General features: G+C 41.6%; 1 protein-coding gene across 31 annotated transcripts in view; it reads right to left on the bottom strand.

Moving 5' to 3' along the window:
* Positions 1-27503, bottom strand: part of ANK2 (ankyrin 2) — a 634142-nt gene that overhangs the window by 23602 nt on the left and 583037 nt on the right. For all 31 annotated transcript variants that reach the window (XM_056565107.1, XM_056565143.1, XM_056565099.1 and 28 more), the window contains 3 exons: positions 25484-25630; positions 20498-20774; positions 15564-15867 (listed from right to left, as the gene is read on the bottom strand). In XM_056565107.1, coding sequence (XP_056421082.1) covers positions 15564-15867; positions 20498-20774; positions 25484-25630 — 728 coding nt within the window. The remainder of the gene's footprint in view (positions 1-15563; positions 15868-20497; positions 20775-25483; positions 25631-27503) is intronic.

Genomic DNA, 27503 nt, shown 5'->3' with positions numbered 1-27503 from the left:
ATAAGACATTCTTCAGATATATAAATGAAAAAAGGAAATCAAAACAAGGAATAACTAAATTAAAAACAAAGGAAGGAAGGTATGTAGAAGACAATAAGGGGCTAGCCGACTGCCTTAATGAATACTTCTGTTCAGTTTTTACAGAAGAAAAAAAAGGAAAAGGACCTCCATTAGAGAGAAAAACTAAGGAATCGTTTGATGCATGTGTCTTTACAGAGGAAGAGGAGAATAGTCAATGGAGAATATTCAGAGCAAGGTCTTGTCACCAGTGGGATACTTCAGGGATCTGTACTGGGACCAATATTGTTTAATATCTTCATTAGTGATATTACAGAAGGTCTCGATGGTAAGGTATGTCTTTTTGCTGATGACACAAAGATATGTAACAGGGTTGATGTTCCTGAAGGGATCCGCCAAATGGAAAAGGATTTAGGTAAACTAGAAGAATGGTCAGAACTCTGGCAACTGAAATTTAATGTGTTCAAATGTAGAGAGAAAAGAAAACCAGGGCAACTCACCATGTACTTATACTTCGAACTTCTTTATTAGTCCATGAAGGTCCCCCTGTGTTTTGTCCACCCGTGTCTTGCACTGTTTATACCCTTCATGGACTAATAAAGAAGTTCGAAGTATACGTACATGGTGAGTTGCCCTGGTTTTCTTTTCTCTCTACATTTTAATATTTGCATTGGACTATTACCAGTGAGCACCATCAGACGTGGTTTAGCCAGCAGAGGCAGTGGATGACAGGTGCTAGTGATTAGGCGAGCTGTGCCGAGTTTTTCTCAACTATTGAATGAAATTTAATGTGAATAAGTGCAAGATAATGCACCTTGGGCGTAAAAACCCTCAGGCAAAATATAGATTATTTGACACAGCCCTGGCCTCAGTATCTGAGGAGAGGGATTTAGGAGTATTTATTTCAGAAGACTTAAAGGTAGGAAGACAATGTAATAGAGCAGCAGGAAACGCTAGAGGGACTATTCATAGTATTCAGATTATTGGTCAGACTACATGGGCCAAAAGGTTCTTATCTGCCAACACATTCTATGTTTCTAGAGCACTAAAAGCATACTGTCCTCTATTAAGCGTAACCTGTGCGTATATCTAAGTGTTGTACCATTTTGTTCCTGTTAAAGTCTTAAGGGCCTAAATACTGTGAAAGGCAAGACAAAAGTACACACACTGGCTGTTGTTTTAAAGGTACTGGAGCGCATTGTCCTCCCCTCATAAGTGCATACCACATACGTACATCTAAGTGGCGTACTATTTTGTTCCTGTTAAAGTCCTAAGGGCCAAGATACTGTGAAAGGACAGCCAAAAGTACGCACTTGCAGGTGTTGTAGACAAATACTGTTTTAAGCATACTGGAGCGCATTGTCCTCCCCTCATTAATGCATACCACATACATACATCTAAGTGGTGTACTATTTTGTTCCTGTTAAAGTCTTAAGGGCTTAGATATTGTGAAAGGCCAGCCAAAAGTACACACCTGCTGGTGCTGTAGACAGATACCGTTTTAAGCTTAGTGGAGCGTATTGTACTCCCCTCATATGCAAAGGCAGAGAAGTGCCAGGAAGTGCACAGAGGAGTGGCAGAGGCCTAAATTCATCAAGCTGAGGTTGCAGCAGACTAGGGGCGAGACTCCCGTTATCAGATAGCGGTCGTGTCTCGACCAGCAACCCATCTTCCGTAATTGATTGGATAACACGGTCATCCACTTCATCACAAGTGACATCTGACACCCCCAGTCAACAGTCAGTGGGTTCCTCAGACACAACCCTCAGTTGGCATGGCCCGGGAGCAGTCCCTGTCCTCCTATTGCCTCTGTCCTATGTTGTTCCCTCCCCCACACAAGTATCTTATGCTGTGGGTTCAGCTCCACTATTTAGTGAGGACGATCTACTAGGGGACAGTAAGCAGCTACTGCCCAGCCAAGAAGTGGAAGAGACATCCGCCGCTTCCTCCACTAGGCAGGCAAGTAGTGATGAGGAGAGTGGTGTGGGAGGTGGTGTTGCGAGCGTTCAGGCTCCTGAAGCAGACACTTTTGAGGAACCTTAGGAGGACATCAGTGAGGTACAGACACAACTCGATGATGATGAAGTTGATTGCACTTAGGAGCCGGATGCAGAGGGACTTCATCATCATGAGGAGAAAAGGGTTGCAGGTTGCCCGTGAGGAAGCAGCTGAGCCAGCAAGGTGGTAGCATGGTTGGCAGTCGGCATGGTGGCAGAAGTGGAAAATCTGGAGCCAAATGTGCACGGGGTAGACCACCTGCTTTGCGGCAGCCCACCTTCCCGGGAAGTAGTGGAACAGGGGTTCCTGGAGTCGGCGGCAGTAGCCATCAATCAGTGTAGACTGTTGGTGGGAAAATCAGCTACTCGGCGGTGCGGCAGTTTTTTAATCAAGCATCCGAAGGATGTTAACCTGGCCACATGCAAGATGTGTCGGCAGAAGGTGAAGCGTGGCCATGGTCCCAATGTTGGTACCATGGCCCTGCGTCAACATATGCAGCGTCACCATAAAGCGGCCTAGGAGAACCGTGGCTCCGATGTAGTAGTCCAGCCTGCTGCATCATCCAGTGGCACGCCGCTCCCTTTTTCAGCCAGCCAAGGCTCCACCACCTCAGCTGAAGACAGCTGTGTGTCAAACCCATCTTCTGTCGCTCCAGATGCTCCTGTTCCTTCTACTTTGAGTCAGTCATTCCGACAGCAATCCATCGGCGAAGCCATGTCCAAGACACAACAGTATGTACCCACTCATCCAACGGTGCAGAAGCTGAATGTGCTCTGATGGCTTGTGCCGAGCCGAGGTGGAGAGTCCCAAGCCGTCATTTATTTGCGAAGAAGGCAGTACCAGCCCTGCACTATTTTGTGGAAGAGAAGATGGACCAGTCCTTGAGCCTGTTGGGGTCTACCAAAGTGCACGGCAGTGCTGACGCGTGGAGCTGTAACTATGGTCAGGGACAATGCATGTCCTTTACGGCCCACTGGGTGAATGTGGTTCCTGCACAGCCACAACAGCAACTTGGACAGGTAATGCTGCTTCCGCCTCCACGCTCTCAGGCCATTGGTCCTGCGACAGTGTACGACTCCACCTCCTCATCCTCCACCGTGTCCTCAGCCTCCACTGCATGGACAAGTCTCAGTGTCCCTCCAGCATACCATGTGTGCAGGGCAAGGCGGAATCACGCTGTTCTTCACATGATTTGCTTTGACGAATGGAGTCAAACAGGGGAGGAACTGCTAAAAGTCATTCATCAAGAAATCGAATCGTGGCTTACTCCACGAAAACTGGAAATGGGAACCATGATGACCGACAACGGGAAGAACATCTTGTCTACACTGCGACAAGGAAGCCTGAGACATGCATCCAGCATGGCACACATGGTCAATCTGGTTGTCAAGCGGTTCCTGAAGTGTTCCCTCCATGTGCAAGACATCCTAACAATGGGAAGGAAACTTTGCATGCACTTCAGCCACTCGTACACCGCAAAGCACACCCTCCTTGAGCTGCAGTGTCAGAACAGCATCCCCCAACATAGTCTGATTTGCGATGTTTCCACACATTGGAATTCTACCCTCCATATGTTGGACCAACTATACGAAAAGAGAAAAACCATCACCGATTTCTTGATGAGCGGATAGGGGGACTCCCCTGTGTAACTTCAACGTCAACCAGTGGCAGCTCATACGTGACACCTGCCGTTTGCTCAGGCCCTTTGAGGAAGCCAGATTATTAGTCAGTCGCCAGGATTACAGGATGAACAACCTTATTCAACTGCTTCATCTACTACACGACGTGTTGGAAACAATGGCTGGTGAGGGCACTGGAGAGATGGCATCTACATCTCACGGCCACATGAGCCCTATGGGGCTGAACTGGAGGAGGAGGAGGGGCACAGTGGAGCACAGTTTGGGTTTTGTGAGATGGGAGGTTTTTCTAGTCATCTGACAAGAGAGGAGAAGCAGGAGCAGCTAGAGGGTTATGAGGAAGGCGAGACAGAGGACCCAGACACACCGTGGCAGTATGTAGTGGAGATGGAGGCAGGGAGTCCCTCTGAGTTACTTGTACAAATGGCACGATGCATGCTCACTTGCTTGCGTAGTGACCGCCGAATTGTCAACATTCGGCAGCGGGATGAGTTCTGGCTCTCCACTTTATTGGACTCTCGCTACCGACACAAAATGGAGACCTTTTTTACATCCCACTGAGAGGGAGGACAAACTGACCTACTACAGAGACATTTTACGTAGTCAGTTGGCCGATGCCTATCTGCGCCATTGTCCATCATCTCGCAGTTCTGACTCTGGGGGCCCTCTGCGCTCACCTTCCACTGCCATGGCTGCGGGGGAGGGGTGGAGACGCAGGAGCAGTACCAGCTCCATCAGCAGCAGCCGGAGTCTACAGTCGCTGATGAGCAGCTTTCTTCATCCGCATAGTGAAGCATCTCATCAGCAGCAGGTAGCCCTGAAGCAGGACCTGAACCAGCAGGTGGTGGCATACCTTGACATGACCATGCCAACACACCTTGAAGATCCGCTGGACTTCTGGGCAGCCAAATTTGATTTGTGGTCGCAACTAGCAGAGTTTGCCCTGGAAAAAGCTGTCCTGCCTAGCCAGTATTGTGCCATCAGAGCGGGTGTTTAGTGCGGCGAGGGCCATTGTCACCCCAAGGAGAACTCGTCTGTCCACGAAAAATGTGGAGAGACTGACCTTTGTGAAGATGAAATACGCATGGATCAGCCAGGATTTCCACCCACCAATGCCTGATGCATCAGAGTAGATTGACCATGGTGCCACACCAACTTATTTAAGGTACTGCTCCCTAGTTACAGACATTCCTCCACATTAGACCACAAGTAAGTATTGAGGAAATGCATTATGTAAAACTTAACTTTTAATAATATTCTTAGGATAAAATATATGTACCCACTTTTTTTTAAAATTAAATAAAAGGAAAGGTGTGCAAAAAACACCATGTGCCACCTACACCAACAAGTATTGATGTGATGCAAAGACATCTAAAAAGTGGAAGAGAACAACGTATGGTCCATTGTAACCAGTGGGATTAAAAATGTCCCCTGTAAGGTCCTAGTCTTGCATTATTAATTCCCTTCTTGGCAAGTGTTACTAAAAAGGGAAGCCCAACACAGGAACCTCTCCCTATTTCCCCCTACAGACACTGCCATTTCTCAGGGTTTTAGGTGGAAATAGAAAGAGTTTCCTGTGGAGCTGCCCTTTTTAGGGTGAGTAACACTTGCCAAGGAGGGAATTAATAGGGCGAGAGTAGGGCCTTACAGGGGAAGTTTTTACCTCCACCTGCTACAATGGACAATTCATTGTTCCCTTCCACCTTTTCGAGGAAAGTGTTACTCGTCTTAAAAAGGGCGGCCCCACACAGGAACCAATCATTATTTCCACCTAAAAACCCTGGGAAATGACAGTGTTTGTAGGTGGAAATAGGGAGAGGCTCCTGTGTGGGGTCGCCCTTTTTAGGGCAAGTAACACTTGCCAAGAAGGGAATTAATAATGCGAGACTAGGGCCTTACAGGAGAAGTTCTTACCTCCTACCGGTTACAATGGACCATACATTGTTCCCTTCCACCTTTTAGAGGTCTTTGTTTGCATCACATCAATACTTGGTGGTGTAGGTGGCACATGGTGTTTTTTGCACACCTTTTCTTTCGTTTGATTTGACAAATAAATGTGGGTCTATATATTTTACTCTAAGCATATTATTAAAAGTTAAGTTTTATGTAATGCATATTCTGCCACCATATGTTCTCCTCATGCTGATGCCTGCCCCAGGCTGTCTCATTCTGCCACCATGTGTTCTCATGCTGATGCCAGCTCCAAGCTGTCTCATACTGCCACCATTTGTTCTCCTCATGCTGATGCCTGCCCCAGGCTGTCTCATTCTGCCACCATGTGTTCTCATGCTGATGCCAGCTCCAAGCTGTCTCATACTGCCACCATATGTTCTCCTCATGCTGCTGCAAACTCCAGGCTGTGTCATTCAGCCACTATATGGTCTCCTCATGCTTCCGCCAACTCCAGGCTGTGTCATTCAGCCACTATATGGTCTCCTCATGCTGCTGCCACCTCCACGATGTGTCATTCAGGCACTATATGGTCTCCGCATGCTGCCGCCACCTCCAGGTTGTATCATTCAGCCACTATATGGTCTCCTCATGCTGCCGCCACCTCCACGCTGTGTCATTCAGCCACTATATGTTCTCCTCGTGCTGCCATAAACTCCAGGCTGTGTCATTCAGCCACTATATGCTGCTGCCAACTCCAGGCTGTGTCATTCAGCCTCTCTATGGTCTCCTCATGCTTCTGCCAACTCCAGGCTGTGTCATTCAGCCACTATATTGTCTCCTCATGCTTCTGCCACCTCCACGCTGTGTCATTCAGGCACTATATGGTCTCTGCATGCTGCTGCCACCACCAGGCTGTGTCATTCAGCCACTATATACAGCCGCCACATCCAGGCTGTGTCATTCAGCCACTATATGTTCTCCTTATGCCGCTGCAAACTCCAGACTGTGTCATTTAGCTACAATATGCTACCGCCAACTCCAGGCTTTGTCATTCAGCCACTATGTGGTCTCCTCATGCTGCTGCCAACTCCAGGCTGTGTCCTTCAGCCACTATATGTTCTCCTCATGCTGCCGCCACCGCCATGCTGTCATTCAGCCACTATATGGTCTCCTCATGCTTCTGCCACCTCCACTATATGCTGCCGCCACCTCCATGCTGTGTCATTCAGCCACTATATGGTCTCCTCATGCTTCAGCCACTATGTGGTCTCCTCATGCTGCCGCCAACACCAGGCTGTGTCATTCAGGCACTATATGGTCTTCTCATACTACCACCACCTTAACACTGTGTCATTCAGCCACTATATGGTCTCCTCATGCTTCCACCACCTCCAGGCTGTGTCATGAAGCCACTATATGCTGCCGCAAACTCTAGGCTGTGTCATTCAGCCACTATATGTTCTCCTCATGCTGCGGTCACCTCCACGCTGTTTCATTCAGGCACTATATGGTCTCCCCATGATGCTGCCACCTCCACGCTGTGTCATTCAGCCATTATATGGCCTCCTCATGCTTCCGGCTGTGTTATTCAGCCACTAAATGTTCTCCTCATGCTGCTGGAACCTCCAGGCTGTGTCATCCAGCCACTATATGCTGCCACCACCTCCAAGCTGTGTCATTCTGCCACTATATGGTCTCTTCATGCTGCCGCCAACACCAGGCTGTGTCATCCAGCCACTATATGGTGTCCTCATACTGATGCCACCTACAGGCTCTGTCATTGTGCCGCTCTGCGATAGTGATTCTAATAGCGACGCCTCTGATCTGCATGTCATACTGAATAACAGTATTTTTTCACTAACCTAGCACATCCTATGCGTGTTACAGCAAGGCAACGTTTTCTACACCCCTATTGAAGCTCTCTGTAGGCCAGAAATAGCTGTTTTTAATTTGCCACGAATAAATTTGGACCGAAACTAATTGTTTTGGAAAATTCAGTGAATTGAACAAATCGAATTTCTCAAAAATTAGCTCATCTCTAAAAATTACTATATATACATATATATATATATATATATATATATATCTTTCTCTCTCTCTCTCTCTATATATATATATATATATATATATATATATATTTGTGGTCATGGCTACAGCATGAAGGAGAGAGGGTCACAAGAACGAGACCTTACGACGATAGTGGAGAGCAATAGGCCGTATTTATGGTGAGCTCTCACCCCTCCCACAAACACAGGCTGATAATCAGCCTTAACTACCTGGAAAGCAGCAGGCCATATTTGGTGAGTCTCTGCCCCTTCCCACAAACACAGGCTGATAAATCAGCCTTAACTATATATAATTATGAAAACATTGGAGCATTCCCAAACTGACCTTGGCCTGATGGACATTATTTTGGCATATTCAACAGGTACATTCAGGAGAGGCAGATGCCTTAATAAAGCACACTTGTTTGTATGTCGGTGAAAAACATTCATCAAACATTCCATAGGAATAGAATATTTTATGTGAGATTTTGTCAAGTGTAAAACAGAAGGTCGTCTATTTGTGTTCATGTAATTTCCCACTTGATTCCACGGACAAGAAAAGGAGAGTTTGGGTGGCAAATCTGGGACTACCTAGGTGACATTAGGAATAAAAGAGATACCAAGTCACAAATAAGAGGTTAATAGAGGAGAACCTGTGTCTTTGAGGTTGCGCCTTATCCCCTAAAAGGGGGATCTGAGACAAAAGGATTTTACAGAAGAAAGCCAAGTAGATTTACTGTATAAGGGCTGTAAATCTACTCAGGATGAATAAAATAAAACCATTAATTCAGTAATTTTATAGAGGGGACAACTGTAAAAGCTTTAGCTCCCACATGTATTTATGTCTATCTAAAAGGAGACATGTGTGAAAGCTTTTGCTTTCCTATGTATTTCTACCTACATGTATTCTTTCTTACTAAGAGGGTCATTAAATAAAGAAAAAGTTATGAATGTGGTCATAAAACCTGGCCTAAGACCCCCTGGCACTATCCACAATGTAGGGGCAGGTCTATGGCTACTCAGCTAATTTGTGACATGGATTGTCCTCATATTAAAATTCTAACAAATGTTAGAGAGTTTACATCATTAAATGACATTGCTGTATGCATCTGCACATTCATTACATTTCTACTGTGCAGCTGGCATATATATTTTGCACATCTGTTATGCCTTTACTTTGCATCTTTCAAGTGTTGACTGACTGTTTTATTGGTCATTTATCTGTTGGATGGTTACATAGAGACAGCTAGACCATGGTTACTCTAAACAAGTAAGCAGTTTTTACAAGGTCATTAAAACATGCGCAAGATACAAACTCAGTTATACAAAAGAGTTGCCCCTATAATAATGGTGATACAGTAAAGGTTTGGGAGAATTGGGATCCATGTTTGCTACAATCCTGTTTGGTATAAAGAAAAAATTCCCACTCATTGTTAACCATCCGTGTGCCTGATTGATGACATCATGCACAAGTAAATGGAACCTGATCAAGCAGCCAGGACATATAATGGGTGGAGCAGCAGGGATCAGTGACAGGTGAAGCATCATTTTTGGGTCTCTAATTGAAAGTAACTGTATCTCACTGGGGACCATTTAGGTACTACATGGAGATACACAACAACACACAGAGGTGGCACCATTATTTACAGCTCAATGTAATCCTTATCATATTGTGGATACCTGTGAGACTACTACTTTACATTATTTTCCCAGATGTTCCAAATAGGTTAAAGGGGAAAGCAGGACAAGAATGTGAAGGGCTGAACACACGCAGATCCAAGGGAAGCCACCAATATGTGTGGACATCCTTATCAGGCAATGACCCTGCTTTTCGGCAAGGGATATGGTTGTCAGAAAATAGAGACAAATCTGTGTTCTTACTCGTTTTACTACCTCTGGAAAAAATAACCTCCTTGGAAATCCTGAACCTTGGACCATATTGAATGGGAGCTCCAAATCATGAGAAACTAATGTTTTGATTTCCTGAAGGGGTAAAGATATATTAAAGCACTCAAGTATGTATTGGCTTGATTTATTGTTTGTTGGGCAATTTAAATGAATTATTAAAGGTCATGTTTCTAGATATGCGATAATATTACCACTGGACCTAAGGTCACTGTACATAATGAGTAAGGATTAAGGCAAACAATTATAATATTGAAACTCTTATCTTCTTTTACACTTTACTAATATTCATGTAATACAAGATTATAGTATGGGAAAAAGACAATGTACAAGTATCAAATATTTAGTAATGTGAAATGAACTGTTGTCAAAATCTGCTGGTAAAAAATACTGGTGAAAAAAAACTTATTAAAAATGTTTTTTTTTTATAACATAGTAACATAGTTCATACGGCCAAAAAGACAACCATCCATCAAGTTCAACCGACTGTATATCACTATTGTGTCCCTACTGTGTTGATCCAGAGGAAGGCAAAAAACCCTTGCCCCATAACAGAGGAAAAATGAATTCTCAACTCTAATGACATGACAATTAGAATACATTTCCGGTCAACATTCTGTCCCTATAAATGTAGTATCTATAACCTGTAATGTTATTTCACTCCAGAAATGCATCCAGACTCCTTTTAAACTTTCGCTATGTCCACTACCTCTGGTAGAGAGTTCCATTGTCTAAAATTTACTCTGAGCAGGCAAAACAAAGAAAGCGTTCAAATGGAATTACTTAGAAAATGCTCTCATGTCTAGATATAGTGGTTACAAACTTGTTTGTCAACCTCCTGGTGTTCATTTTAAGAATGCCCATCTAATATGTCCAGTGCAGGGGGTCACACGTGCTCAGTAGCTCAGTCCTACCACCTGGTTCTTTAAGTGTTTTATGCTATTATATTTGCCAACCAATAAGAATCAGCACACTACTGGCTTCTTACCAGCACTGGACATATGAGGTGAACTATCAGACAGAAAATAGAACAAAAAAAAAAAGAAAACAAAGGGCGAAAACATAAATATCTAGACATAGAAGCATTTTTTTTTTTTTTTTTTTAATACCAACTGAAAACTTGTTCTGTTTTCAATAATTTAACAGAGTGAAGTATTTTAAAGGTAGGTATACACATGGGGGGACATGTATCATTATTTGTGTATGGTAGAAGCATTTTACCCCTTTTCCTGAATTCTAAATTATGTGCAGAAGCGCTAAATTTATCAATCAAGTGCAATGAGCTTCATAAATGGCGGGTAAATATGCTAATCTCCTCAATCCACTCTTTGGAAAATAGACTCGATGATTTAGAGCATCTTGCTACATTAAGTCCAAGATGGCATATATATTTGCACAAAAAAACTGCTCTTGCGGCAAAATTTTTGGTGTAAAGGAAAAGTATGCAGTTAATAAATCCATGCGTACTATAGATGTCACTCCAAGGTACCCCGATTCAGCCACATCTGGAGGACATGCTCTACCAAAACGTGCGCAAAAAAGGGCTTGTGCAAAATTTTGCGCAAAAAAATACACACAAAACAGGGGTAAAATCTTTGATACATGTCCCCCATGGAGCATATGTTGCATATTTCACGCTGCTGAAAATCCATCGGGAAGTAGCAAATATGCAGCATATTTAGCTATGAGCTGACACGAATGGCTTCCCTGCTTCAGTCCTGTGGGTATAGTAGGGTTTAGAGGCTCACTGTGCACACAGGGCAGTGGCGGGGAAGCCCTGTGTGTCTGCTCATAGCAAAATACACTGCGTATTGCCCATTTCACGGTGGATTTCCAGCTGTGAAATGGGCAATACGCAGTGTATACCAACCTTTAAAATATTTCAATCTGTTAAATTATTCAGTTTTCAGTTGGGATAAAAAAAAAAAAAGAAAAAAAAACAGAAATGCTTCCTGCAGCATGAAATATGCATCGTATACGCTATGTGTGACCCTACCTTTACAAAGTTTTTCTACGATTATTTTTTCTTTTAGTCAGCTGTGGCTATTAAAGGATAAGTCTTGTGGTAAAAACCTATCCCCTATCCTGCGGGGAGGACCAGCAGTTGGACCCCGCTCGATCTAAAACGTATTCCCTATCTTATGCAATGCTGCAATTTCTACTAAATGAACCAGAAATAATTTCCAAGGGAGCCGGATTCTTCCTAAAAGGATCAGCAACTGTACTATATATATATATATATATATATATATATATATATATACACATGTAGAAAAGTTAGCCTAGGAATTGTTTATCACACAACTAATGTATGTTAGTAATGGCTGGCTGGATATGGGGGGGGGGGGGGGCTTCTGGGGGTGGTAGAGAGAATTATTTTTAGGTGGAGGTGTCTTCTGATGAGTTTAAGTATTGTTCAAAAAATGTCAAAAGTTATTATCTACTTGCAATTTTCGTAACAAATGTTTAAATTGCAACAAAATATATACCAGTAATGCAGCATAAACCTGAATTGGAATGACAATCTGGTTTATTATGCGTTTTATTAAAGATAGCTGGGTATATGAGCTCCTGTAGCTCTGACAATGACCAGCGTATTTGAAATGCATCGCTGGTGTTCGGATCATTTACTAGGATGTTTTGAAAGTAATGTCTGAGCTAGGCCCAAGGGTAAGCGTTAACACATTTATAAATGAAATGACTTTTTCCTTCAATAAAATAAATCCATTCCTTCTATAAACAGCATGTGTCCTGAAGACACAGATGCCTATTGTGCAGTTTATCATGATCGTGATTTTGATATGTGACAAATAATACTTCTATAATACTGGCAGCTGCGAGTAGTTCTAATATTATAAATTATGTTTATACTAAGAAATGGGCAAAATGTATCTACTGATATTTTCTGCTAAAAAATTAAGCTGAAGCACAATGGTAACATTTTTCAGATTACTATTAGTTCTTTAGTTAAGGTCTCATATACTCATCTGTATTACAAATCCATTATATGGATAACAATACCATAATGTTGTTGCTGTTATAGAGGTAGTGGAAACCAATCCTTAGATGGTTCCACACAAACCGACTATAAAGAATTTTTCCATCAGTATTACGGCCACAAGTTCCCGTTCAACCCAGAGGCTAATAACCTGAACTGACTGGATCATAGTGATCTACAATGCTGTTAGTTCCATCATAAGACCCATGGTTGGGCCACAACTTGCAGCCATAATATGGATGCAAAAAATGCGCCATAGGATATCATAGGAAATATTGTATTCACTGTCCAGTGTGTACTTTTAGGATCATAGTAAACACTATAACTATGAGAAAAAAATGTTAAAGTATTAAGGAACGTACTAAACAGCATATTGGGATGAGGGGACTATTTGCTGCATTGCTCATCACTATCACTAGAGGTCACTACACTTTTTACCCTCATGGTAAATTACAGTTCTTTTCTGTAGTTCTTTGATACTATATTGCAAAGTTTCAAAAGTAAACTGCAAATGATTAACCACTTACTTGCTGAAATATATACAGTTTTATAATAGAAACATAGTAAATTCTTTAGAAATAATAGAAAAATTTGTCAAAACATTTGTAGGGCTAGTTTATTGATTTTACCTGTTTTATCATCATCTTGGAATATATTTTTTATATGGTGATTATGGGTGAAATATCATGGTTACACATGCCAAGTAACACATTTGACCTATTTTTAATAGGAATACGGCTATAATTTTTTTTACATGGGCATTATGGGTGGAATATCATGGTTACACTTGGCAAGTAACACATTTGACCTATTTCTGTTAAGATTATAGGTATAATATTTTTTACATGGGGATTATGGGTGGAATATAATGGTTACACTTGGCAAGTAACACATTTGACCTATTTCTGATAAGAATATAGGTATAATATTTTTACATGGGGATTATGGGTGGAATATAATAGTTACACATGCTAAGTAACACATTTGACCTATTTCTGATAAGAATATGGCTATATTTTTTACATGGGGTTTATAGGTGGAATATTACAGTTACACATGCTAAGTAACACATTTTACCTGTTACTGATAAGAATATAGGTTTAATATTTTTACATGGGGGTTATGTATTATAGTTACACATGTTAAGTAACACATTTGCCCTATTTCTGATAAGGATATGGGTATGATAAAAAAATTTCATAGGGAATGATATGATTGCACATGCCATGTAACATATTTGATCTATTACTGTTAAGAAAATGGGTATGAATGTTTTTCTGCATGGGAATTATGGGTGAAATATCATGATTACACATCCCTAGTAACATATTTGACCTATTTCTTATAAGAATGTTGGTATACTTTTTCTACATAGGGATTATTGGAGGAATAGCATGATTACACACCCTAAAGTACTAATTTGACCTGTTTCTGATAAGAATATGGTTATAAATATTTTTTTACATGTGGATTATGGGTGCAATATCATGGTTACACATGCCAAGGAATACATTGGACCTTTTTCTGATGGAAATATGGCTATAAATATAATCTTACATGGGGATTATGGCGGAATAGCATGGTTGCACATGCCAAATAACACATCTGTCCTTTTTTATGGATAGTTGGGTATAATTTTTATATATGGGAATCATTGATAGACTTCCAAGCTTTCATATAGGGAAGGTAGGATCAGTCATGTATTGCTGCCTTCATTTTGGGGCATCGGGATACAAACCACCCCCTTAAACTGCCATCCAGAGACCACAGGAACAGTAACAGGATTAACAATTGCAGACCACAACCAGTTCCAGGCATGGCAGGGGTAAATGTCTGTAGTAGTGGTTTCCATCACAGCCATAATATTTATTAGAATGGACTAAAAAAAAAGTAAGTTTTCTTAGAATATAGGCAGATTCCCCTACTTCCAGGAAGGATCAATGGAAGCTAGAGGTAGCTTCTAGTACATATTCTTGTCCAAAACAGGTCAACCGTATTACTTAGCATGTGTAACCTTGATATTCCCCCCATAATCCCCATGTAAAAAAATGATACCCATATTCTTATCAAAAATAGGTCAAATGGGTTACTTGCCATGTGTAACCATGATATTCAACCCATAATCCCCATGAAAAAAAAATTACACCCATATTCTTATCAGAAACAGGTCAGATGTGTTTCTTAGCACGTGTAACCATAATATTCCACCCATAATCCCCATGTAAAAAATGATTAAACCCATATTCTTAACAGAAACAGGTCAGATGTGTTCCTTACCATGTGTAAATGTATTATTCCACCCATAATCCCCATGTAAAAAATATATTATATCCATATTCTTATCAGAAACTGGTCAAATTTGTTACTTGGCATGTATAACCATAATATTCCACCCATAATCCCCATGTAAAGAATATATTATACCCATATTCCTATCAGAAACAGGTCAAATGTGTTACTTGGCATCTGTAAACATAATATTCCACCCATATTCCCCATGTAAAAAAATATTATACCTATATTCCTATCAGAAACAGGTAATGTGTTCCTTGGCATGTGTAACTATAATATTCCACCCATAATCCCCATATAAAAAATATATTCCAAGATGATAATAATCAAAACAGGTGAAATCAATAATATAGCCCTACAAATGTTTTGACTAATTTTTTAAATTATTTTTATAGAATTTACTATGATTCCATTATAAAACTGTATATATTTCAGCAAGTAAATGGTTAATAATTTGCATCTTATTTTTGAAACTTTGCAACATAGTATCAAGAACTACAGAAAAGAACATACTGTGATTTATCATGAGTATTAGTGACATCTAGTGATAATGATGAGCACTGCAGCCAATCATCCCATCATCCCAATATGCTGTTTAGTATGCCCCAGAATGAATTAAAAAGACATGCACATGTGCAATATTTGTGGAAGACATTTCTGTGACTGAAAATCAGTTCTTGGTGTTTCAGCTGATGGGGATATGGAGTTATACTGGAGACATTGTTAAATAAGCCTCTACTGTGTTTATCTGGCAAGAATATCTTAGTAGAGCTTTACCTTTTCGAATGAGTCCAATGACTTGTATTCAGAGACTCTGTCCAACTTGTGTGCTTGCTCATCTGAAGATTCCACTATGCAGAGGTCCGTCTTGTTTGATGTATGCTCTTCCTGCTCCAATAGATCATCTGGTTCTTGCACAATAGGAGAATCATTATGCCGGTCAGACACAGGAGTCTCCACAGAGGGCCTACCTAAATCCATAGATGCTCCAAGTGGAGAAAGTGGGATTTCTTTGCAATTTAGAGTGTCTTCAGCTTCAGCTGTCTCTGTCAGCTTTTTCTCTAGATCAGGGGATGTAACACTAGAGGAAATAAATACACATGTATTGATTTCCATAACTGATTGCCCTATTATATATTTTATATGTATATTTTTATATATATATATATATATATATATATATATATATATATATATACATACATTTTTTATTTTAGCATGTAGAACGCATAACTTGGTGGCATACTTTTGAACCTACAGGACATTTTTCAAGCTGCCAAGTGCAAAATAACTGTCAAATGAACTGCTCTGTCTATAGAACGTAAGCTCTGGATGATGTTAGTTGCTCTTTCCTTTGTCATGTTCTACTGACAAAGTAACCCTTCTGTTTGGCCATAGAGATGATGCTCAGATGCTAAATTTATATATTAAGAGATCCATGAACACTTGAACAAAGAAGGTTATTTGGTTTGGAGTGTCCATATGATCACAGGTCTATTTCTGCCTTCAACCTTTATGCAAATATGAGGAGATTTGGGGCAAAAGTAGAAGAGCCAGCATACTGCAGAATATCTATATAAAGCACTGTGTAAGCTCAAGTTGGCTCCATTGGTTGGTGAGAACAGTGCAGGACTCCTTTCTGCAAAGACACTGAAACACAACCAAGGAGTGGGATATCGACCAAGGCCATGAAGACAGAGAGGGAGGTATACATGCACTAAATTAAGGGGCTGGGACTTATTTAGACATTTATTTTGAGGTACCCTATACCCATTAAATTAACCCATACTAGTCCACTACTATTCTTAATGTCCATATTTCATTCTGAAAGTCATTTGGATTATGATTCCTTTTTGACAGGCTATAGTTTAAAGGGGTACTCCGGTGAAAAACTTATTTTTTTTTTTAAATCAACTTGTGCCAGAAAGTTAAACAGATTTGTAAATTACTTCTATTAAAAAATCTTAATCCTTCCTGTACTTATTAGCTGCTGAATACTACAGTGGAAATTCTTTTCCGTTTGAAACACAGAGCTGTCTGCTGACATCATGAGCCCAGTGCTCTCTGCTGACATCTCTGTCCATTTTAGGAACTGTCCAGAGTAAAAGGCAATCCCCATAGCAAACATACGATGTTCTGGACAGTTCCTAAAATGGACAGAGATGTCAGCAGAGAGCACTGTGCTCATGATGTCAGCAGACAGTTCTGTGTTTCAAAAAGAAAAGAATTTCCACTGTAGTATTCATCAGCTAATAAGTACAGGAAGGATTAAGATTTTTTAATAGAAGTAATTTACAAATCTGTTTAACTTTCTGGCACCAGTTGATTTAAAAAAAAAAGTTTTTCACCGGAGTACCCCTTTAAGTAAGAGGAATGTACTAGGGATCGACCAATTATCAGTTTGAAATGTTATAGGAAATGGAGAGGCTCCTGTGGGAAGGTATGCAAAGGTGACCCAAGCTACTCAATCTGGCACCTGTACCCAAGGTGTCTACAAAAGGTTACTAAATGATAAAAAATATTGAGGCTCAGGGTCAGTAGATAATGTACATACTTGTTTTATTAGATAATAGATAATAAATATCAACCTGATATACCTGGGATCACAGGGCCCTTGTGAATCCACAGGTTCAGAGTGATTTAATGGTAAAATAGGGTTAAAAGGTAATAATTAAATGATAAAAAATAAATATAAAATATATACAGTGGTCCCTCAACATATGATATTAATTGGTTCCAGGAGAACCATCATATGTTGAAACCATCATATGTCGAGTACATATGTCTATGTAAAAATGGTAATTGGTTCTGGGGCCTCGGAACCATTGTATGTTGAATACATATCTCTATGGGAAACTACTAATTGGTTCTGGGATGACCATTGTATGTGGAGTATATGGGGAGTGTTTAACAAACCAGGGTGCCTCCAGCTGTTGCACAACTACAACTCCCAGCATGCATGTACAGCCATTGACTGTCTGGGCATGCTGAGAGTTATAGTTTTGCAACAGCTGGAGGCACACTGATAGGGAAACATTGATGTATGGGGTGTATAGTGTGTATATGTATTGTATGTGATGTGTGACGTCGCATACAGTACTGTACAGTCCTTTAAATACCTTCAGGGGAGACAGAATGTCCTCCATTACGATCCTGCCGACTACAGCTCTATAGGAAAGGAAGGGGAGGGCAGCCAGCAGCTCATTGGATGCCTGCAGCAAGATGCTGCAGGCTATTGGCTATGGCGGCACTGGGGGAGTGGGGCTTACACGGAGCTCACAGTGGAAGCCTGCGTGAGTTAGCAGGACAGCATGTGAGTAACAGGAGGCAGAACGGGGCACACGGGGACATTAAACAACTATCAGTTGCTGAAGTTGTCAGCGCTGTCACATAGCTGTTTGTACGATGGCCCCGACACACAGCAGCATCATATGTCGAGGCTGCCCTCAACATACGATGGGCTCTGAGAGGCCATCATATGTTGAAATGATCATATGTGGAGGCCATCATAAGTCGAGGGGTCACTGTATATATAACAATGTATATAGCAAGACCACTGTAATAAATAATGCACAGCATAATGGTACTATATAGTTCAATTGTAGCAGCTAATCTCTGTCAGGCTGTCAAATAACCGATCATTAGAGCGCTGTGGCAGTCAGAAGAATTGTCTATATAGCTATATGCACATAGAGTTGCTGTTTCTTGCAGTGTGACAATGTTTCATAATATAGCAGCTATGGTAATCATGTATCCATATGCCGATAGTTCATTAGAAAGTAGTGATCGGGGCAGTCTCTGAACACTTTCACTTTTCAATGAAGTATCGTAGGTTATAACAGTATATGCCGGCAATTGAAAAAAACTATGCGCATAGTAAGGAATATGAAGGTAGCTCACCGGTCTGGATGCAGGTTATAGATAGTATATTTACCACATATGTACTACTGGGAGCGATGATCCGCGGCCGTCCTATGCCCGCTCTCCGGCCGGAGAGCGTACTGATGGAGTCTCGGCCGACTCCTATTGACGCGGGGCTTGAGGATGATGGGCAAAGTTCTCGGAAGCTGCAGCGCTTCCACAGGCGAGTAGTCACAGTGGCGTCCTCGTGGTTGTGGCGCGCTCATAATTTTGGATCGCGCGCTCGCCGGTGATTGACAGTTCTTTGTAAAGTTGTGAAAATCTGTTTCTATTGACTGCAAATGATGGTTAGAATACAGGTGGTCTGTCCAGTCTCATAGGGGGGGTCGGTGGACGCGTTTCAGGACCCAATTAGGACCTAAGTGGGTCATGAAACGCGTCCAGCGACCCCCCTATGAGACTTGACAGACCACCTGTATTCTAACCATCATTTGCAGTCAATAGAAACAGATCTTCACAACTTTACAAAGAACTGTCAATCACTGGCGAGCGCGCAATCCAAAATTACGAGCGCGCGCCACAACCACGAGGACGCCACTGTGACTACTCGCCTGTGGAAGCGCTGCAGCCTCCGAGAACTTTGCCCGATCTTCCTCATGCCCCGCATCAATAGGAGTCGGCCGAGACAGAGATTAGCTGCTACAATTGAACTATATAGTACCATTACGCTGTGCATTATTTATTACAGTGGTCTTGCTATATACATTGTTATATATATATTTTATATTTATTTTTTATCATTTAATTATTACCTTTTAACCCTATTTTACCATTAAATCACTCTGAACCTGTGGATTCACAAGGGCCCTGTGATCCCAGGTATATCAGGTTGATATTTATTATCTATTATTTAATAAAACAAGTATGTACATTATCTACTGACCCTGAGCCTCAATATTTTTTTATCGATTATCAGTTTGACCTATATTATCGGCCGATATTCACGATTTTGAACGTTATCAGTATTGGCAATTGACCTTGCCGATAATGCCCCACCCACGCCCCCGCACCATCCGGCCGGCCAGAGACCGCCGCCGCCGCTGACCCATTGCCTCCCCCATCCTCGGTTTTATAATTACCTGTTTCCGGGGTCCGCGCTACTTCTTTCTCCTCCGGCGTCCTGCGCTATTGCTGTGCGCTGCGCAATGACGAGTGTCGTCCTCAACGCAATGTCACCGTCAGTGTGCACAGTGACAGCTATGGACACTGCCGGAGCCAGAAGTAGCGTGGACCCCGGGAATAGGTAATTATAAAATCGGGGATGGGGGAGGCAATGGGGCAGCGGCGGTGGTTGGACTCAGGTCCGGCGGGGGGAGAGAAGCAGGCGGCAGCAGTCTCTGGCCAGAGGCAGTGGTTGGACTCAGGACCCCAGGACAGACAGGGGGAGAGAAGCGGGTGGTTGCAGCAGTCTCTGGCCTTGCAAAAGCCGCTGCAGTTCATTGATTTAAAGAGCCCGCTTTAAATCATTGATCTGCAGCGGCTTCTGCGGGGCTGGCGGTGGGGGGTGAAATATCGGTATAAGTTATCGGCTATCGGCCGAAAAAATCAATATTGGTCAATCCCTAGAATGTACCAATGCAATTGGCTACTCAACTAACCATTCTACTGATATTTGATACAAAGAATGAATTACAATTACTCTCTGTAAGTATCTCTTTGAACTATTTTAATTGACAGGACCATATTCTCTTTCATATTTTCTAATATATGGCATTTCAAATAAATTAAATATACATTCTGACTATAAGGGAAAAAAGAGTCATACAGTCCATAAAAAATAGATGACTTACACATACTCTTGTTCAGAAGACAATGCCCTTAATAATTTCTCTGGTTCCCTTGAGGAGAAAGTAGGGACTGACTCCTTCTGTAGTTGACGGATTATTTCTGCAACAGACTTGTCATCTTCAGCTTTGGCTGGGCCTTCATGGAAGGATGAATAACTGATTGAAACATCCTCCTCAGACACAAGGGGGGGATGTTCTCCTCTCTCGCCTCGTGATTCTGAATGATCAGTATTGATCTTCTTCTGCGGGCTAGAGAACTCATCCTGAAGAGCTGAAAAGCCTAAGAAAGGAAATGAAGCATTCACTGCAATCAGTCACTACTACTGGACGTATAACCAACATTACTGTTCATTACTGTTCTCTTATTGGAGAAGAACAACTGGCTTTCAATTAAATTTGCACTAGCAGGTATGCCTGAGATAGAGAGGTTTGACTGTAAGGCCCAATGGGGATAGGAATAGATGGGAATGATTGTATTTGAAAATAACTTGAACAATAATATTTACTTTTTTCCGCTTCTCTACACAAGGTAATTACAACTACAGTATTATAGAGGTGGTCTGGTGAAAAACAACGTATCCCTTAGTCACAGGATAGGGGATAAGTGTCTGACTGCAAGGGGTCTGAGTGCTGGGACCCCCCTGCGATCTCTTAAACGGGACCCAGCTCTCTGAGAAAAGCACGTGCTCTATTTATTCTCTATAGGAGCGCTGAAGAAAAGTGCCATATTTGGTCACCTCCAGTGCTCCCATAGAAATGGGAGCTAGGTCTAGTTCAGAAGTTCACAGCGGTTCCCAACTGTCAGACCCCCTACAATTAGACACTTATCCCCTATGCTGTGGATAGGGGATACATTGTTTTTCACAAGGCCACCCCTTAAATGTTGAAAGGTCAGAAGTAAAGACATTTGGGTAATATGGAGACTGCAGCCATATCAAAAATGTCTTTAATGGAATGGTGGGACAAATAATATGAGCAAGAAACAGAAATGAGAATGCACTGTTCTCCAGCCAACTGCACTGTATTACATCTGTTTATAGCAGCTGAAATGTTCTGGGTCTATTACAGTATGCAATATCATGTACAGTGGGGCAAAAAAGTATTTAGTCAGCCACCAATTGTGCATGTCCTCCCACTTAAAAAGATGAGAGAGGCCTGTAATTTTCATCCTAGGTATACCTCAACTATGAGGGACATGATGAGAAAAAAAAATCCATAACATCACATTGTCTGATTATTAAAGAATTTATTTGCAAATATAAGTATTTGGTCAATAAGAAAAGTTAATCTCAATACTTTGTTAGATACCCTTTGTTGGCAATGGCAGACGTCAAACGTTTTCTGTAAGTCTTCAAAAGGTTTTCACACTCCTCTAGAGCAGCAATATTTTGGGGCTGTCGCTGGGCAACACGGACTTTCAACTCCCTCCAAAGGTTTTCTATTGGGTTGAGATCTGGAGACTAGCTAGCCACTCCAGGACCTTAAAATGCTTTTTACAAAGCCACTCCTTCGTTGCCTGGGCAGTGTGTTTGGGATCATTGTCATGCTGAAAGACCCAGCCATGTTTCATCTTCAATGCCCTTGCTGATACAAGGAGGTTTTCACTCAAAATATCACAATACATGGCCCCATTCATTCTTTCCTTTACACGGATCAGTTGTCCTGGTCCCTTTGCAGAAAAACAGCCCCCAAAGCATTATGTTTCAACCCCCATGCTTCATAGTAGGTATGGTGTTCTTTGGATGCAACTCAGCATGCTTTCTTTTCCAAACACGACGAGTTGTGTCTTTACCAAAAAGTTCTACTTTGGTTTCAGCTGATCATATGACATTCTCCCAATCCTCTTCTGGATCATCCAAATGCTCTCTAGCAAACTTCAGATGGGCCCGGACATGTACTGGCTTATGCAGGGGAACACGTCTGGCACTGCATGATTTGAGTCCCTGGCGGCGTAGTGTATTACTGATGGTAGCCTTTGTTACTTTGGTCCCAGCTCTCTGCAGGTCATTCACTAGGTCCCCCCGTGTGGTTCTGGAATTTTTGCTCACCGTTCTTGTGATCATTTTGACACTACGGGGTGAGATCTTGCGTGGAGCCCCAGATCGAGGGAGATTATCAGTGGTCTTGTATGTCTTCCATTTTCTAATAATTGTTCCCACAGTTTATTTCTTCACACCAAGCTGCTTGTCTATTGCAGATTCAGTCTTCCCAGCCTGGTGTAGGTCTCCAATTTTGTTTCTGGTGTCCTTCAACAGCTCTTTGGTCTTGGCCATAGTGAAGTTTGGAGTCTGACTGTTTGAGGTTGTGGACAGGTGTCTTTTATACTGATAACAAGTTCAAACAGATGCCATTAATACAGGTAACGAGTGGAGGACAGAGGAGACTCTTAAAGAAGAAGTTACAGGTCTGTGAGAGCCAGAAATCATGCTTGTTTGTAGGTGACCAAATACTTATTTTCCAAAATACCACCAACAGTGTGTGAAAACCTTGTGAAGAATTACAGAAAAAAAATTGACCTATACAAAGTATTGAGATGAACTTTTGTTATTGAACAAATACTTATTTTTCAACATAATTTGCAAATAAATTCTTTAACAATCAGACAATGTGATTTTATGGATTTTTTTTCCTCATTATGTCTCTCATAGTTGAGGTATACCTATGATGAAAATTACAGGCCTCTCTCATCTTTTTATTGGTGGCTGACTAAATACTTTTTTAGCCACTGTAGAATAACATTTAGAGAAGCCACATCATTCACAGATTTTGATATCACAATACAGACTAAGACTATGTTAACACACATTTTTTAGGCGAAGTTTCTACTTGGTTTTTTGTCCTGTGTTTTTTGTGTTGAAAAAAAACGACGGAAAAAACGCCAGTGCAATTTCTTGCGTCTGGCGTTTTTTCTGGCGTTTTTTCATTTGTGTGGAAATTGCATTTTTGGCACCTTTGGCATTTTGTTGGGTACCAAAAAAAATAAAATAAATAAAAAGGATGCAGTAGTGATGGAAAAAAATGTATTTAATGAAATATAAATTTCTTATAACGAAATTTTTCTAATTTTTTAATAAAGTGTGTGTGTTTCACTTTTTTCCTCTATTTTTTACATTTTTTAGGTAGTACTACTACTCCCAGCATGGAATAGACTGTTCCATGATGGGAGTAGTAGTACCTGTACTAATAGACATATCGCCCCGGGTGTCAGTAGTGACACCCGATGAGATCGTCAATAATATAGAGGAGATGTGGAGCAGCTCTATACAGCGCTCCCATCTCTGCTCTGTACTCTGGCCAGTGATGTGAATAGAACATCACTTCTTCATATTTCCCGCCCAGAGTGGTGATTGGCTGGATGGTTGCAGCCAATCACAGCTCTCTGAGGGAAATATGAATAAGTGATGTTCTATTCATATCACTGGCAGGAGTATAGTCCAGAGATGCGAGCGCAGGAGAAAGCCGCTCCATCTCTGTAATAGACAGGACGATCGCAGCGGGTGTCAGTAGTGATACCCGCTGTGATCTGTTCTTACCTGCCGGTACTACTGCTCCCAACATGGAGCACACTCTGCTCCATGCTGGGAGCTGTAGTACCTGCATTAATAGACAGATCGCAGTGAGTGTAACTTCTGACACCCGCTGCGATCTGTCTATTAATGCAGGTACTACAGCTCCCAACATGGAGCAGAGTGTGCTCCACGTTGGGAGTAGTAGTACCTGCAGTTAAGGAAAGATCACAGTGGATGTCATTCCTGACACCCGCTGTGATACTCCTGTATAATGTATAGATGCGGGCGGCCACTCTTTTATGGTCCCCTGCACTGCCGTATAAATACACATATTCCTATTTCCCACAGAGAGCTGTGATTGGCTGGAACCATCTGGCCAATCACAGCTCTCTGCGGGAAATATGAATATGAATGGGTGATCTGTCAATTAGTACAGGTACTACTCCCATCATGAAACAGTGTGTTCCATGCTGGGAGTAGTAGTACTACCTAAAAAAATTTAGAAAAAAAGTGAAAAACACAGACACACTAAATTTTTATTATTGCCGGCTACATTTTTAGGTCCCTGCCCGCCCACATAAATTGATCCTTGTTTAACAATTAATAAAAATGTTGTCATAAAAAAGATAAATTTCATTAGATACTATTGCATCTTTTTTATTTAATTTTTTAATGGTACCCTAGTAAATTTTATTAAAAAAGGTATCTCCATCAGTTTTTTGGATCGCTAAAGTCCAAAAAAGAATAAAAACAGCCTGCCAAAATGCCAAAGTTAAAAACCACATATCGTTTTTCTTGGCATTTTTTCACTCCCACAGACTTCTATGGGGAAAAAAAAAAACACGATTTTGACAAAAAAAGCGCCAGTGGCTCAACATGCTGCGATTTTGGAAAACTGCCAAGGAGCTGAAAATCACACAAAAAAAAGGGAAAAAACACCAAAAGGATTAAAAAAACGCCAAAGTGAAAAACGCCAAGAGGAATTACAGCTAACATCTGGCCGCAGCGTTTTTTGTCCGAAAAAAAAACATGCGGCAGAATTGGCATTTTTCTTGGCTTCCCCCCCCCCAAAAAAAAAAAAACAAGTAGAAACTTAGCCTTATACAGATTCTGATGCAGATTCTGCATAAAGTCTCTACATCTCATTGGCTTCATTAGGAATTCACTCTATAATTGACATAGTGCCATTTTTTTCCAGTGCAGATTTGGAATCCTTTACATACCACAAGTATTTCCATCAATTAGCCTGGACGTTGATGAACCCCATTGAACGGGGCTATTTGAATCCATAACCTTATAGATACTTCAAATCTTTGGATATTCCTCAGTTTCTTGCCATGGATTCCATGGCAGATGTTTATAAAGATAGTGTACTCTTCCATACCGGGTTTGTTAGAATGTTATCCACACACATTTATTTATATGATATAAAATCACTTTCTCAACAGTTCCCTAGATCCTGCAGGACACTGTGTATTACCTTCACTATGATCCAGTGTTATTGTCTGTTCTATATCAGCATATGTACGATTGGCATGGCGTAGCATGGGCTCTTTCATGTACGATTCCATCAGATGGACAATATCCATTCTATTGATCTTGGTGAGGCACTGGTTTAGGCTGGAATCTTTGTTTACCAAAAAAAAAAGGGTACAAAGTTAACAATTATAGCATTTTTATAAGAATTTCTTTGTATATGACTATGGGTTACTCTGTGAGCATACAAGAACATATTACAGGGTGCAGGAGCTAAAATGGTAAAATATAATTTGGGATTGTGTACCCCCATTTAAGCATGCATTAGTGAGGACACCAGTTTTGTCTAGTGTAGATAAGAACACTATTGCACTGTGTAGATACGTATTCCATGTGGGGGTATTAGTGGAATATTCTTGCACTGTATAATATCTTTGTGTAATAGTGTTACTCTTAAACAGATTCAAGGTGGTTAGCTGCTCTTGTTGGCCCTGTAATGTAAAGCATGTACATATCCATCTGAAACCCCACGTGTGGCTTTGGAAGAGAGGCAGCTGTAAGGCTAAGTTTCCACTTGGTTTTTTCTCTGTCAGTTTTTGGAATCATGCCACTGCAGTTTTTGAGCCAAAGTCAGAAGTGGATCCATAAGGGAGGAGAAGTATAAGTCTTTCCTTTATAAGTCCTATTCCTTTTGAATACATTTCTGGCTTTGCTCAAAATCTGCAGAGGCAGTATTCCAAAAACTGCCAGAAAAAAAACCAAGTGGAAACTTAGCCTCAGAGAGATATAGAACAAAGAGATATCTGCTGTGCGGAGTGAATATGTGAAGCTGGAGTGACTTGTGTGAGTACAAATAGAGGGATCACTGATAAAATTTTAAACAGCCTTTTCATTTTTTTTTCTCTACTCTGCATCTAGGGGGAGGGGTAGATTGGTCACAGGTCTATAAATCTTAGTTTGGGACTCAGTTCTGAGCGTGCTCTGTCTGAGTGCGACTTTGTTCTATTACTCTCTTACAGCTGCCTCTATTCCAGAGAGTTTGAAAGCAGGAGTTTGAGATTGCTGTGAGTGTTACTTTCCTTACACTGTAGGGGCTTTAACTCACAAGATATATTGAGAATTTAATTTTAATAGTTACTGTCTGTTTTTGGCTGTTAATTTGTGAAATCCCCAAATCTAGTATGGCCTCCATGTTGGAAAACGCAGTCTGGTGTACATCTTGCACAATGTATGCAATCCTTGAACAGCAGTTTGAGGGTGCATATTGTTGTGCGAGTTTTTCATTTGGAAGCAAAGGTCCTGGATATAGAAGAGCAACTGGCAACACTGAGACACATTGACAACTTGGAGAGGAGTCTACTGCTCACTGAGCAGGTACACTCTGGAGTAGAGGTGGGGGAGGGTAGTGGGACTGAGTGCAGGACAGTCAGGCAGTTAGCTGGGTTACAGTTAGAAAACAGGGTAGAGGGAAAAGTGGCAGGGAGGCTAGTCCTGATCTGGCACACCCCAACAAGTTTGCCTGGTTGGCAGATGAGAGGGATGCCATTTCAGAGCTAGCAGTACTGCAGCAGGACTCTGCATCTAACCACCAGGGGGGTGTCTGCTCCAGTAAGGAGGGAAGGAGGAGTGCAGGGCAGGCCAGACAGATACTGGTAGTGGGGGACTCAATTATTAGAGGGACAGACAGGGCAATTTTTCAAAAAGACCAGGATCGCCGAACAGTGTGTTGTCTTCCTGGCACTTGAGTTCGGCACATCGCGGAGCAGGTTAACAGGTTGCTAGGTGGGGCTGGAGAGGACCCAGCAGTCATGGTACATATTGGCACCAATGACAAAGTAAGAGGTAGGTGGAGGGTCCTTAAAAATGATTTCAGAGACTTAGGCCGCAATCTTAAGGCAAGGACCTCCAAGGTAATATTTTCTGAAATATTACCTGTATCACGAGCCACACCAGAGAGGCAGTGGGAGATTAGGGAGCTAAACAAGTGGCTCATAAACTGGTGTAGGAAGGAGGGGTTTGGGTTC

Source organism: Hyla sarda, chromosome 1, assembly GCF_029499605.1.
Source record: "Hyla sarda isolate aHylSar1 chromosome 1, aHylSar1.hap1, whole genome shotgun sequence".
NCBI classification, from domain to species: Eukaryota; Metazoa; Chordata; class Amphibia; order Anura; family Hylidae; genus Hyla; species Hyla sarda.
Note: the sequence above shows the minus strand (reverse complement) of the source record. Positions and strands in the feature narration are given on the sequence as shown.